Source organism: Carcharodon carcharias, chromosome 7, assembly GCF_017639515.1.
Source record: "Carcharodon carcharias isolate sCarCar2 chromosome 7, sCarCar2.pri, whole genome shotgun sequence".
NCBI classification, from domain to species: domain Eukaryota; kingdom Metazoa; phylum Chordata; class Chondrichthyes; order Lamniformes; family Lamnidae; genus Carcharodon; species Carcharodon carcharias.
This window is the reverse complement of record NC_054473.1, coordinates 158,665,610-158,681,818: the sequence shown is the minus strand read 5'-3', so window position 1 is coordinate 158,681,818 and position 16,209 is coordinate 158,665,610. Positions and strand designations below refer to the sequence as shown.

Genomic DNA, 16,209 nt, shown 5'->3' with positions numbered 1-16,209 from the left:
TAAAGCCCCACATAAGAGACCATTAGCTAAGGTTGAAGCCCACGGAATTGAAGGCAAATTATTTACCTAGTTAGGAAACTGGCTAAGATGCAGTAGGCAGAGTAGGGATAATGGAATGGTATTCTAATTGGCAGGATATGACTAGTGGAATCCCATAAGGATCTGGTTTGGAATCACAATTATTCACTATTTATTAATGAAATATATGATTGGGATAGGGAGGCAGCATTGCAAGCAATGTACTGGAAGAGATATTAAAAGATCAAGTTTACAGGCAAGACTATGGCAAATGGATTTCAACGTAGGCATATGAGATCATTGACTTTGGGCCTAAAAAAAAAATAGAACAGGTCACTAAATTGAAAAGCTAGAAACAATGAAGGTCCAGATATACAGATCATTAAAATGTCATGAACAGTGTTATGACCACAGCCCTTGTTGATTGCTGCACAAAACAAATGCCTGAGGGAAAACTTGGCTTACCCTGAAAACAAGAAGGGGACGTACGGATCTTAGCAGTTAGTCATCCAGTAACACTTTTGGTATTTTAAAAATTAAAAGTAAATGTTTTATTAACAAGAATAAAACAAAACTTAAGCACACAAGGTTACAGTTAAATACCTTCTAGGCAACATTCCCTTATAGATGTTTAACTTTTAAAAATCCAGTAATATTACCCAAGGCAAACTGCTGTAGCTTCAATAAAGGCATATCACAAGACCTGTAACACTCTTCCACTCTACTGTGAAAATCCAAACTTCAGAATAAAACTGTTTTTTGCGGCCTAAGACTTTTCTGGCTTGACTGGATGGTTGATTCAAACTACATCCTCTCTCAGCCATAGCTCCAGCTGCTACATCTCAGCTCAACAGCCCAAACAACTGCAGCCCACCTAAACTTGCCACAGTAATTCTAAAATACTTCTTTTCCCTTTTATCTCAGGTTCCATTGTTTTCACACCTCCGTGAAACTCAAATCCTTCCAAATATAAGATCTTTCATGTTTCTATCTTGTCTATAATATTCCCGCCCCCCCCCCAACCTTCTATTTACTATGGAAATCCTGCAAGATGCAAACATGTCTCTAGTTACCTGTGACTCTCCTTTGATATTCAAACAAACTCTCCACTTATCTAAAAATGCAAATGTTAGATCTAACCTATTCACTTGTCCCTCAAACCTAATACCTCTATCCTTGTCATGTTTTACACCCCCCCCATCCCCAGACAACCTGTCTCCTACTAATCTCTGCCCAGCTTAATTAAATCATACAAACACACACACACACCTCTCCCTCCCTTTCCATAGAACACCACAATAGCCTCAAAAAATATTTAAAAAAAAAATCAGTTTCTCACAACAGATAAAGTAAATAATCAGAAAGACAAATGGAATGTCGGCCTTTATATTTAGGGGACTAGAAGGAGGTAGAAGCATTTGCAGTATTTTGCTTTTGTAAAACCTGTCCTGGTTTGCACTAACAAAATCACCAGCAGTGGTCAGCAGACCATTTTTTCTTGCCTGAAAGGGGGTCGGCAACCCATCTTGTACTTGCATAGCTAATTAGCTTCCTTTCAAGCCTGCTGAAAATGATATGAAGGTGCAATAATAGAAGCTACCTGTGGCAATTTTCAATGCTTATTTTAAATAGATGGATAGAGAATTATAACAAAAATGTATTGTGCACTTCCCTTTAAATATCAACAGCAGCAATATCTCTGCTATTGTGATTTATGGAAATCTGTGCTTCTTATTTGATCAGGAATGATCGATCTCAGTCTTCAAACGAATTAAATGTACACAAGATATTTTTAGTGTTGAACTGTTCTGGCACAGTAACTGATACCTGTTCAATGCATAGAAATCTGTAAGACTTTAAGGCTCATGAAACACCTCTACTGTAGAGACACACACCAAGATCACATTCTGTTTACCAATAGAGAACAGAATACTCAGCTATTTCACCTTGAGAGGCAGTACATTTCAAGAAATGATAAGAAAAGCTGGAAGCAGCTTTGCAGAATTGTAAATATGTAGAGAAAGCCTGAAGCTTGAAAGGGATGAATTCTCAATTTTTTTTCAACCCTTTGCACTATATATTGCTTGCCTATATTTTTGCTACTGTAAGTTATTCATTTGTAAATAGATTAGTTGTTTTAATTCATTTAAAAAATGGGTCCTACATTTGAATTTTTTTACCTCTGAGACTAACAATGGACATGCCGACAACACTTTATAATTCTACTGCAGCATTTCTGGCAAATACATTAATTGTTATAAAAACAGAAAATGCTGGAAAAACACAGCAGGTCTGGCAGCATCTGCGGAGAGAGAAAGAGAGTTAAAATTTCGAGTTTGTTAATTGTTATCTCAGATATGCAACTTTTAAGATGTAGCTGCACGTCACAAGGCACATAAATTATTTGTAGATAATCTTGTACAACTATTCAAACAAAATATGATGTTTTAAAATCCAGAAACCTACACACAGAAAAGGAACAGCTTACCAACGTGCCTCAGAGAGGAGGCGGCGGTGGTGGGGGGGCAAAAAAAAAGGAAGAATTCCTTCTTCCAACTCTTTAAACTTTCAGAATTTTTGATTTTGAAGACAAAGACTTGGCATAAGGACGCTTTTTGTAAAATGGAAAAACACGTTTTGCAGAAGTATTAGTATTTACAAAGGGACCTTTATGGAATTGTTCATTGGTACAGGAGCAAAATCAGAAGAAAAGAGCAGACCTTTTTTGGCAGAAAGCAGAGCCTGAGAACTTGAGGGAGGCCTGTAAGCATAGCAGGAGGGCTTGCACTCAACAGACAATCAGGATAAGTAAAGCAAATAAGCCTGGTCCATCTGTGATAGGAGCAGAAACAGGTCTCCAGGAAACAAGCAAAACATTTTAGCAACAAAAGCTTGAATATCTTGTAGTATTGATGCCAGCACGGAGGTCAAGCACATTGGGAAACCTGATAAACATTGGCATGGAAGGCTTAGTTGCTAATCATAAATTACAAGGAAGAAGCAAATCTGAAACCCCAGGGACCTGAGAGATGGTATGCCTCGGCAGGAAAAATGGACAAATTTCCAACAGAATGTAGAAAATGTTATGGTTAAAGAATAAAATTTAATTTCATAATTTTTTTTATATTTGAGGTTCTTCAAGGTTTTTATCTTAGAATGCTTATTTTTAGAGCCTTATGTTCCTTCATGTGGTATCCTAACAAAGCAAGATGACACATGACATATTTAGGCAATTTCATTGCGTGTTCTTCTAGTTATTGTTCACTGGCATCTTTCCTACCTACTCAGTAAGGTCTCAAGCAATCAGTACTATTTTGTTAACAGTGATTTGCTTTGTTATGCATAAGATTTGAGCAAATCCACCAAGCGTGAAAGACAACGTGATGCACATTTTGAACTTAGAAGTTCAACAAAAACTCTCTATGCACTCTAAAACACAAATCAATCAAAATTTCTTTATTTCATAGATTAAATACTTTTATTTTAAATTGTCTTAATCAGTGAGTGCCATTATCATCAGGAAACCCACTGATACACAAACATTACTGGCAAGGTTATTGAAGCATCCTAATTTACAGATTAATGCTGCATTTCCATGCATGTGCATGTAAACAAAGTAATTAAAATAAATGTATCTATGCGAACTTGCAACTGGACACTTATTTTAGTCACTACTTGCGACTATTTTTCTCAACCATGATGGCCTGTACAGCTGACATTTTTTCAAAAAATAGAAAATATAAAATGAACAAATTTTCAAAAACATTGTTAGAGCCATTTAAGCCAGCAAGATAACATGCACAGATCACAATGGAGCAAACCATTAACCTTTTACGTGAGGAAAAAAAATAAAGAACTATGAATAGCGTGCAGAATGCCTTTTATTCAAGGAAATTGAATAGATTACCTGGTGAAATTGGCTGTAGAAGGAACAAAGATCTTAAAGGATTAGTGTCTCTAACCCATTTCCTTCTATGGGATAGAGGCAGTTCTTTTTTCATATGCAGGTAATATTTATAAATATCCTGCATCAATTTTATATTTCTAGCAATTTTAATAAAATCAACCACAGACAAAGTTGCAGGTGTCATACAAAGGATACAAAAAATCAAAGCATAATTTAATACTCTACCATCAAGTAATACAACTTACTGTTTTGAAAACTATAATGGCATTTCAATATAGAAAATAGTCCTCAAAATGGTTTTGGAGAAGCATACTAAATTTTTTTGCACTGACCTGATTTTCTGATGGCATGTTGTAAACCTCAGAGTCAAGCAACATCGTGCAGGCACTGAATGGTACTGCTTGGTTTGCTATTGTTCTTGCTGCTCGACAGTGTACTCGTAGAATTTCTTGCTCACATGAAACTACTAGCTTCTCCTAATAATTAAGAAGGATAATTATACTCTATATTGTTTATAACAGAAAATATCTTAAATAACAATTTGTAAAATAATACCTTGTTAGTAACTAAACTAAACCTTCTAGCTACAAAAAAGCTGGCAAAAAGTTACTTCATGCAAATTTAGCTAAATATCCACATTTGATCATTAGCATGGAATGATTTTTTTTCTTGAGATGAATTGTATTGAAAATTTTCCCCTCTTGACCACCACCACTCTTCCTTCCCAAAGAGATTAAAACAAGTAATTTAAATTGAGGATGACATGAGGTCTTCTTTGATGGTTCAGTGGTCAAATTGACCAAATTGGTATGGTACTTATCTACAGGAAAGTTACGAACATATGAAATAGGAGAAGTAGGCCATATGGTCCCTTGAGCCTGTTCTGCCATTCAATAAGATCATGGCAGATCTGTTTGTGTTTCAAATTCCACATTTCCTTCTACCTCCGATAACCTTTGATTCCTTTACCTAACAAGAATCAACCTACCTCTACCTTAAAAATATTCAATGACCCTGTCTTCAGACGCACAGAGTTCCAAAGTCACACAACGCTGAGAGAAAAAATTTCTCCTCATCTATCCTAAAAGGGCAACCCCTAATTTTAAAACAGTGCCCTCCAGTTCTGGACTCACCCTCAGAAGGAAACATCCTTTCCACATCCACCTTGTCAATATCGTTCAGGATCTTATAAAAGTCGCCCCTCACTCTTCTCGACTCCAGTGGAAACAAGTCCATACTGTCTAACCTTTCCTCATAAGACAACCCGCTCATTCCAGCTATCAGCTAGTAAACCTCGTCTGAACTGCCTCCAACACATTTACATCCTTCCTTAAATAAGGAGACCAAAACTGCACACAGTATTCGAGATGTGGTATCACCAATGCCCTGTATAACTGAAGCCATACCATCCATACTTTTATGTTCAATTCCTCTCATAATAAAAGATAGCATTCCATTCGCCTTCGTTACTTGCTGTACCTGCATGCTAACTTTTTGTGACTCATGCACTAGAGCACCTAGATCTCTCTACACCTCATAATTCTGCAGCCATTCTCCACACCTGCAAGTTTTAGCTTCAAGCTCTGGAGGAAGATGTTTGAGTTTAGAGTAAGGAACACTACTGTGGCAGAAGACAGGGATCTTAACTCTGCATCCAACTGTCTCAGCTACCCGAAGAATGTTTGATGCTGACACTTGATGTCTGAAAGGAAATACTGTTCTATCTCCCGCCACTGAAATCTCTCATCTCAATAAAGAAAGTTTGCTAAAAATTAAATAAAATGCATGTATCACTCAGGCAGCCTGTGTAAAACAAAAGGCAGAGAAGAAAAATACAGAGAAAAGGCAATGTGAGAGAAAGAAAAAGGCAGGAGCAAAAAGAGAAAAGAACAAACCTGCAGCATTTTTGCTTTGTCATTTTGTAGGCAAATGTGGCAACAATGCCCCACAAATAGCAAAGATGATGAATATCAGTTAATCTGTTTGGTGCTGTTGACTGTATATTAGCCAGAGCAATGGGAGAATTTCGCTGCTCTTCCAAGTAGTGCCATGGGATTCTTAAAGGCATACTGGGCCTCAGTTTAATATCTCATTCATAAAATGACACTCCCAATAATGCAGCACTACCTCAGTAATGCACTGAAGTGTCCATTTAAATCATGTGATTAAATCATGGCATGGAGCTTGAGCACATGATCTTTAGCAGAGGAAAATGTGCTACGAATTGAGCCAAGATGAAGCTGAGAGTGACAGAAAATAGAGTATATTATCACCATATTCACACCATACTGAAGAAGCAACGATGCATTTCTATAAAAACCGAGACAACCAGTAGCTATTATTGATGAGGGGTAAGCCAGAGAGCTAGACAGGCATACTCCAACAAAAGCATGCAGCGTTGTTCCATAACTGTCCGCACTACTTGTGCATTTTTATCAGAAGACAAGAATCAGTTACTAACAATAACACATGATTCACACTGGATAAATCAGTGAGCAATTAAGGTACTTTATGGTTATCTGCATCATGACGGATACAGGAGATTTAAACTATATTTCTGTTTTCAAGCACAAGGCAATGTCTCACGATTCATTCATTAATCAAAACATCATACTTGCAGCTCTGAGAGTCCATACAGCTATTGAGGACATGTGATAATAGCAACAGTTTCAGTGGACATGAGAAGAAAGGTAGGGGGAAATCAGACAGAACGGTTGCAAAGTGTTTATGTTATCAGACTAGTAACCCAGATGATTAATGCTCCAAGGACACAAATTCAAATTCTACCACAATAGCTGGTGAAATTTAATTAATAGATTTGAAACGAAAAGCTAGGCTCAGTAATGGAGCCCATGAAACTACCAGATTGTCGTAAAAATTCATCTGGTTCACTAACATTGTTTAGGGAAAGACATCTGCCCACATGCGACTCCAGACTCTCAGCAATGTGGTTGATTCTTAATTGTTCTCAGAAATGGCCTGACAAGTCACTCAGTTGTATCAAACCACTACAGAAAAGTTGAAGAAGAATAAAACCAGACCAACCACCCAACATCGACAGAGGCACTGAAAAAACAAGGGCATACCTTGCCCAGCCGGTCCTACAAGATCCTCAATACTAACATGTGGGAACTTGTGCTGAAATTAGAAGAGCTGTCCCAAAGGCTGGTCAAGCAAAAGCACAAAATAGTCATACTCATTGAATCATTTATCCCCTCTAACTAATGTCCCAGATGCCATCATGTTCCCCATGGGGCAGGGCATACCCAGTCAGGAAGGAATTAACCTAGAAGTACTCAACATTGACGTCAGACACCATGAAGTCTCATTGCATGAGATCAAACCTGGGCAAGGAAATAGCCTGCTGATTACCACTTACCACCCTCCTCCCTCAGAACCAGTCGATTCTGCATGTTGAACACCATTTGGAAGAAGCAAGGGCATTGAAAGTACTCTGGGTGGAAGGCTTCAATGTTCATCATCAAGAATGGCTTGGTAGCACAATTATTGACCAGGTAGCTGAGTCCTGAAGGATATATCTGCCAGACTGGGCCTGTGGCAGTTGATGAGAAAACCAAGAGGGAAAAACCTGTGTGATCTCACCCTCACCAATCTGTTGCAGATGCAATTGTACATGATAATTTGGTAGAAGTGACCACCGCACAGTCCTTGTGGAGACAAAGTTCTGTCTTCATACTGAGGATACCTTCAATAGTGTTCTGCAGCTAAATGGAAAGACTCGGTTTAGATCTAGCAGCTCAAAATTGGGCATTGGTGAGGTGTTGCGGGCTATCAGCAACAGCAGTAGAATTGTATTTAAGAGCAATCTGTAAACTCATGCCCTGGCTTAGCTCTGACTCCACTATTACCATCAAACCAGGGGATTAACCCCAGCTCAATGAGGAATGCAGGAGAATATTCCAGGAGCAACGCCAGACGGACCCTAAAAACAGGATTGCCAACCTGGAAGCTACATGCATGGTATATGCATGTTAAACAGCTGGAGCAGCATGTGATAAAACTTAGGAGCAGAAATAGGCCATTTGGCCCATTGAGTCTGCTCCACCATTCAGTGAGATCATGGCTGATCTGTTAATCTTCAACTCCACTTTCCTGCCTTGTCCCCATAACCCTCGATACCCTTACTGATTATAAATCTGTCTATCTCAGCCTTTAAAATACGTAACAACCCGGCCTCTACAGTCTTCTGAGGTAAAGAATTCCACAGATTCATTACCCTCAGAAGAAATTCCTCCTCATCTCGGTTTTAAGTGGGCATCCCCTTACTCTGAGATTATGCCCTCTGGTCCTAGACTCTTCCACAAGGAGAAACAACCTCTCAGCATCTACCCTGCCAAGCCCCCTAAGAATCTCAGATGTTTCAATAAGGTCGCCTCTCATTCTTCTAAACTCCAATGAGTACAGGCCCAACCTACTCAACCTCTCCTCATAAGAAAATCCCTCCATACCCAGAATCAATCCAGTGAACCTTCTCTGGACTGCCTCCAATGCCAATATATCTCTCCTTAGATAAGGGGACCAAAACTGTTCACAGTATTCTAGGGTGTGGTCTAACTAGTGCTTTATATAGTTTCAGCAAGACGTCCCTATTTTTATACTCCATTCCCTTTGAAATAAAGGCCAACATTCTATTTGCCTTCCCTATTACCTGCTGAACTTGTATGTTAGCTTTTTGGGATTCATGCACAAGGACTCCCAAATTCCTCTGTGCTGCAGTCTTCTCCATTTAAATAAAACTCAACTCCTCTATTCTTCCTGCCAAAGTACATAACTTCACATTTTCCCACATTATATTCCATCTGCCAAGTTTTTGCCCACTCACTTAACCTGTCTATACCCCTCTGTAGACTCGTGCCATCTTCACCACTTACTTTCCCAACTATTTTTGTGTCATCCGCAAACTTGGTGATAGTACATTCACTTCCCTCATCTAAGTCATTATTATATATTGTAAATAATTGAGGCCCCAGCACTGATCCCTGTGGCACTTCACTAGTTACAGGTTGCCATCCCGAAAATGCCCCCATTATCCTAACTCTCTGTCTTCTATTAGTTAGCCAAACCTCCATCCATGCTAATATACTACCCCCAACACCATGGGCTCTTATCTTATTAAGTAGCCTTATGTGTGGTACCTTTTGGAAATCCAAATATATTACATCTACTGATTCCCTTTTATCTATCCTGCTTGTTACCTCCTCAACAAATTCTAATAAATATATTAGGCATGATTTCCCCTTCATGAAGCCATGCTGACTCTGCTAGATTATATTATGTATTTCCACATGCTCTATTATATCCTTTACAACAGGCTCCAATATTTTCCCAGTGACAGATGTTAAGCTAACTGGCCTGTAGTTACTTGATTTTTTGTCTCCCTCTCTTATTGAATAAGGGTGTTACATTGGCCGTTCTCCAATCCTCTGGGACTTTTCCAGAATCAAAGGATTCTTGGAGGATTACTACCAGTGCATCCACTATCTCTGTAGCTACTTCCTTTAATATCCTAGGATACAACCCATCAGGTCAAGTGGACTTAACGGCCTTTAGTTTTCCTAGTACTTTTACTCTAGTGGTAGTTATTTTATATTTATTTCCTTCCCACCCCTTTGCCCCTTGATTATTTAGTATTTTTAGAATGCTTTAAGTTTCTTCTACTGTGAAGACTGAAGCAAAGTATTTATTCAACTCCTCTGCCATTTCCTGGTTCCCCATTATTATTTCCCCAGCCTCATTCCCTAAGGGGCCTATGTTCGCTCTGGCCTCTCTCTTCCTTTTTATATATGTAAAGAAGCTCTTACTGTTCGTTTTTATATTACTTGCTAGTTTCCCCTCAAAGTTTATTTTCTCCCTCTATTATTTTTTCATCATCTTTTTGTTGGTTTTTAAAACTTTCCCAATTCTCTGGCTTACCATTAATCTTTGCCGCATTGTATGTTTTTCTTTCAATTTCACACTTTCTTTAACTTCCTTGTTTCACCATGATTAGTTTATTCCCTTCCTTGAATCCTTCTTCCTCACTGGGATATATCTTTGTTGAGAGTCATGAACTATTTTCTTAAACGTCTGCCATTGTTCATCAACAGTTTATTCTGCTAAACTGCTTTGCCAGTCCACTCCAGCCTACTTTGCCCTCATTCCATTGTAATTACCCTTATTTAAGTTTAGCACCGTTGTTTTTGACCCAAGTTTCTCACTCTCAAACTGAATGCTAAATTCTATCATATTATGGCCACTGTTTCCTCGGGAATCCTTTACTTGGAGATCATTTATTAAACCTGCCTCATTACACATTACCAGATCCAAAATAACCTGATCCCTGGTTGGATTCACAACATATTGTTCTAAGAAACTGTCCTGAATACAGTATGAATTCTTGCTCGTGTCTACCTCTACCAATTTGATTTTACCAATCTACATGAAGATTAAAGTCACCCAAGATTAATGTACTGCCTTTTTTACATGCCCTCATTATCTCCTGATTTATTCTCTGTCCTACAGTATAGCTACTGTCAGGAGGCCTATAGACTACTCCCACCACTGTCTTCTTCCCCTTGCTATTTCTTACCTCCACTCATTTGGATTCCACATCTTCCAATCCAAGATCCTTTCTTGCTATCGTACTTATTCCATCTCCTATTAAGAAAACTACCCTGCCACCCTTTCCTTCCTGTCTGTCCTTTCGAGAAGTCACAAACCCTGAATATTTAGTTCCCAACTTTGATCTGCTTGTTACCATGCCTCCATAATGGCTATAAGGTCATACCCATTAATCTCTATTTGTGCCGTTAATTCATTGATTTTGTTCCGAATACTATGTGCATTTAAGTAAAGAGCCCATTAGCTTTGTCTTTTTACCATTTTTTCCCCTATCTGCTGCTTTTTTTAAATGTTTGTACACTCTGTCCCCTCCCGTCACACTCTGGATATCATTACCTAAATAGCTGCCCTGCAAGGCTGCCATATCCTTTTGCTTTGTAAGCCTACGTATCCCCTTTCCAGAACCCTCCCCGTCTATTTAGTTTAAAGCCCTCTCTACAGCCCTAGTTAGTCGATTCGCCAGGACACCGGCCCCAGCACAGTTCAAGTGAAGCCCATCCCACCGGAACAGCTCCCTTCTACCCCAGTACCGGTGCCAGTGTCCTATGAACTGAAACCCATTCCTCCTACACCAATCTCTGAGCCATGTATCTAACTCCTTGACTTTATTTACCCTATGCCAATTTGCCCATGGCTTAGGTAGCAATCCTGAGATTACCACCTTGGAGGTTCTGCTTTTTAATTTAGTTCCTAACTGTTCAAATTCTTTCAGCAGAACCTTCATTCTAATCCTATCAATGTCATTTGTGCCAACATGGACAGTGACAACTGGATCCCTCCCCTCCCACATCAAGTTCATCTCCAGCCCTGAGGGGATGTCCTTAACCCTGGCACCGGGCAGGCAGCACAGCCTTTGGGATTCACCCTCACAGATGCAGAGAACAGTATCTATCCCCGTAATTATATTGTCCCCTACCACCACTATGCTCCCATTTCCTCACCCCACTTGAATGGCTCTCTGTACCACGATGCTGTGGTCAGTTCACTCATCCTCCCTGCAGTCCCTGCTCTCATCCACACAGTTTGCAAGAACCTTGTAATTGTTGGGCAGTTGCAGGGGCAGAGGCTCTTCGAACAATTCTTCCTGGGTCCCCACACCTGCTTCACCTGCAGTCACACCCTCCTGTCCCTGATCACAGACTAAATTTGAATTACCTAATCTGAGAGGAGAGACCGCCTCCTGTAGCAAAGTGCCCAGGTAGCTTCCCCCTCCTTAATGTCTGCAGCTCGGACTTCAGCTCCTTAACTCAGATCTGAAGTTCCTCAAGCTGCAAATATTTAGTACAGATATGTTCGTTCTGGATTTAGCAAAGGGCCCCCAGAACCAATAGATCAGATCAGTTCTGCCACATCCAGTCATAAATGTTGGTGAACAATCAAACATCGAACTGGAGAAGGTTCCACAAAGATCACCATCCTCAATGATGGAGAAAGCCTAGCTCATCAGTGCAAAAGACAAGGCTGAACAATTTACAACCATCTTCAGCCAGAAGTGCCGAGTGGATGATCCATCTTGGCCTCCTCCTTAGGTCTCCAGAATAACAGATATGTCTTCAGCCAATGCAATTCACTACACATGATATCAAGAACTGACTGAAGGTGTTATATACAGAAAATGCTATCAACATACATTAACAACGTCCCAGCTGCTCTACTGAAGACCTGTGCTCCAGGACCAGCCGTGCGTCTAGCCGGACCTTTCCAGTACCACTTTCCAAACAATGGTATCTCCCTGACAACATGGAAAATTGCCCAGGTCTTTCCTGTCCACAAAAAGCAGGGCAAATTCAATCCCCCACCCCCCCACATCAATCTACCTTCACTCAAAGTGACAGAAGTTGACAGTGCTATCAGGCAGCACTTACTCAGCAATAACCTGCTGAATGCTGCTCAATTTGGGCTTTGGCAGGACCACTTGGATCCTGGCATCATTACAGCCTTGGTCTAAATACGGACAAAAGAGTTAAATTAAGGAGATGAAGTGAGCGTGATTACCCTTGCCATCAAGAAAGCATTTGACCAAGGGTGGCATCAAAAAGCTCCAGTAAAATTGAAGGCAATGGGAATTGAGAGGCCCAGGGTGGGGGTGGGGGTTGGGTCGGAGGAAACACCCCATTGGTTGAAGTCATGCCTAGCACAAAGGACAATAGTTGTGGTTGCTGGAGGCCAATCATCTCAACCCGAGGTCACTGATGCAGGAATCCCTCAGGGCAGTGTTGTAGGTCCAACCATCTCCACCTGCTTCACCAATGACCTTGGCTCCATTATAAGACAGCTGTGGGGATGTTCGCTGATGACTGCAATGTTCCATAGCATTCACAAACTTTAGATAGTCTACAGAACTTGAGTTTTGCTGAAAATGAGACATGTCTAAGCTTTTCATCTTGCACTCATCAAAATACTCACACAAATACCAATATAAGGGGAGGATACCAATTCATACTGTATGTGAAAATTATTGATTGGTTGGCAAGTGGTGTTGCCATGAAGAATGCACCAGTGATGGTGACTGACCGTTAACTGCCAAGCATTATTTGAAATTTACACCAGGCAGCTTGATCCTGAATGGTCAAGGCATTGCCCTGAGGAATCAGTCAGCTGACAATCTTAAATTGGTTGTCAGCGTAATTCTTAGCACATTGAGGATTATTCAGCAAACGTTGTCCATTTGTGGAATCGCATCTAATGTTGGACACTGTTTTGAGTTTTGCAAGCACAGACTAGTTGAGTATGGTGCTAAGAATTATGTTGACAATCAATTAAAGATCATCAGTCAGGCTCACTGTGTGGTACATTTACATCTGCTGGAAGCTACATATATTAATACATAGGGCCCTGTTCTTTGCAGACAGAAAAAACATGTGTACACACTGCGCCTGTTTCAGCTAAACAAAATAAACAACAACCATTCACTGACTCATTCCTCAGGGCAATACCTTGACCAATTAGGGTCAAGCTTCCTGGTTTAAATTTCAAACAATGCTTAATTGTCAGTCACCATCACTGGTGCTTTCTCCATCACAGCGCCACTTGCCAACCAATCAGCACTCTCTGCACATACAGTATAAATTGTCATCTTCCCTTTATATTGGTATTCTTCAAGTATCCTAATGAGTGCAAGACAAAAAGCTTAGATGTCTTTTTTTTTCAGCAAAACTTCAGATTCTAATGCAGTCTGTGTCTGCAAGCAACAAGACCTGGACAACATTCAGCTTGGGCTGATAAGTGGTAAGTGACATTTGGATCACACAAGTCCAGGCACTGACCTTCGCCAACAAGAGAGAATCTAACTATCTCCCCTCGATGTTCAACAATACATCGCTGAATCTGATGGAATACTCTCCACTTGTCTAGGTCAGTGCAGCTCCAACAACACTCAAGGCTCAAAACCATCCAGGACAAAGCATCACGCTCGACACCACTGGTGCGAAACAGCAGCCATGTGTACCATATACAAAATACTTAAATAACTCAGCAAGGCTCCTTTGAAAGCACCTTCAAACCCATGACCTTTACCTCCTAGAAGGATAAAGATAGCTGGCACATGCAATTTCCCCAAATCCACACACTATCCTGACTTGGAACTACATCACCGTCCTTTCACTATCACTGAGTCAAAAACCAGAAACACCCTATCAGCATAGTGGGCATAGCTATATCACAGGAGTTCAAGATGGCTCAACACCACCTTAAGGGCAATTAGGAATGAGCAAGAAATGCTGGCTTTGCCAGTAACGCCCACACCCCATGAATTAATTTTTTAAGAAGTGCAAAAGCCAGCATGGCTATATGGGCAGTTTAGAAACAAAGAGTGTGGTTTATGGAGTGGTGGCAATTAATTGACCACTGAAAACCAAGCAGCAAAATTCCTGACTTCTCCATCTCTTCTCCTCATTCTGGCCCTGCCCCAATCTCGTTTACCATGAGGCAATACTGGTAATTAACAGGCTGAGGGTGATTTAGCATCATTTGAAAGAAATTAAGCGACAGGGTGGCACAGATATCTCAAATGTGAGTAAAAGTTTAATAAAAATTCTGGGACTACCAATTTAAGATTAATGTGTAAAATGGCAGGTAAGATGGAATGCAAGAGAACTAAGAAATAAAGTTAACTCTGAAGTTGACAGTTTACATCAATAAGAGTCATGGACAGAAATTTTTGTCCTTCCTGGGATGACAACACAGGAGGAAAACTGAAGTGTGATGTACAAGAATGACTAAAAACCTGTGGAAATATGTAATTTGAGACTGTACGATGAACAGGATTAAATGCAATGGAAATGTCATTTTTCACAAATCTGTTTTATGTACAACTCTTAATCCGTTTTCTTATAAATCGAGGTACACTAAATGGAATCTCCCAATGGCAGTAGCAAAATCTGACATCCAGATTCAAAAATGGAACTTCAATCTTAGCACACAATCAACACAGATGGGAATCACCCCTTAATGAATTTTAACAGTTCTATCAAATGGCAAAGACAGAAAAAAAATTAACAGATTTGTTTAGAGGAACATAATTTACCCGTTCAATGCTATGTTGAAGACGCAGTTTCCCACGCACAGCTTCCTGATGCCTGAAAAGTTCCTTCAATGGCTCACACAAGGATGGAGGTGGCGCAATCTATGAAATGTAAAAGGTTAGCTTATTAAAGAAGCTGAGCTCTTTTGATTGATATTTTTCAAAGGCTGTCAACAAATATTGCCAAATGCCCTCAGGCATAACTTGTTTACTCCAGCGATGACACCTACCAATGCAAATGTGTTTTACCTAATGTCACTTGCCAAATATATGCATCTTTCCAAAAATCTTTATTAAAAAATTTAATGAGTAAAATCGATTTGATATAAAATATCATTAAAATGTAAAGGGTTGATTATTGTCACTCATTTTTGTTACCCACTTGACTGGCTAAGCCTTAGCACTTTGCTAGAATATTTAAAGCCAATATCTAGGTTTCCTCTGTAGTTTGTTATAAGATGTATAGTATAGTATATGTAGGAAAGTGATACCAACAAAGCTCCAAAGTAATAACCAAATATAACTTCAGTTCTGGACAATATATTGAATTAAACAAATTACTATGAATATATGATATATGAATATCTGTCCGCAAGCATGACCCAGACCTCCCTGTCGCTTGCCATTTCAACATTCCACCAAGCTCTCATGCCCACACGTCTGTCCTTGGCCTGCTGCATTGCTCCAGTGAAGCTCAATGCAAACTGGAGGAACAGCACCTCATCTTCCGACTAGGCACTTTACAGCCTTCCAGAGTTCAACAATTTTAGATCATGAACTCTCTCCTCCATCCCCTTTCCGATCCCCCCCTTTTTTTTCCAATAATTTATATAGATTTTTCTTTTCCCACATATTTCCATTATTTTTAAATGTATTTCCATCCATTGTTTTATCTCTACCTTTTAGCCTATTTCGATTCCTTCACCCCATCCCCACTACGGCTATCTGTACCTTGCTTGTCCTGCTTTCTATCCTTAGCACATCCCTTACATAATATCACCACCTTCAACAACTCTTTGTCCTTTTGTCTATCTCCACCTATGACTGGGCCTCTATCCAGCACTACTTGTCCCAGCCGCCACCCCCACTACCCCCACCTCCCACCCCAACCAGCTTACATTTCACCTCTCTTCTGTTTTTA

General features: G+C 39.9%; 1 protein-coding gene across 8 annotated transcripts in view; it reads right to left on the bottom strand.

Moving 5' to 3' along the window:
* The window catches only part of ankrd11 (ankyrin repeat domain 11), a 199,112-nt gene that overhangs the window by 14,390 nt on the left and 168,513 nt on the right, over positions 1–16,209 (bottom strand). For all 8 annotated transcript variants that reach the window (XM_041190704.1, XM_041190705.1, XM_041190709.1 and 5 more), the window contains 2 exons: positions 15,072–15,170; positions 4,258–4,401 (listed from right to left, as the gene is read on the bottom strand). In XM_041190704.1, coding sequence (XP_041046638.1) covers positions 4,258–4,401; positions 15,072–15,170 — 243 coding nt within the window. The remainder of the gene's footprint in view (positions 1–4,257; positions 4,402–15,071; positions 15,171–16,209) is intronic.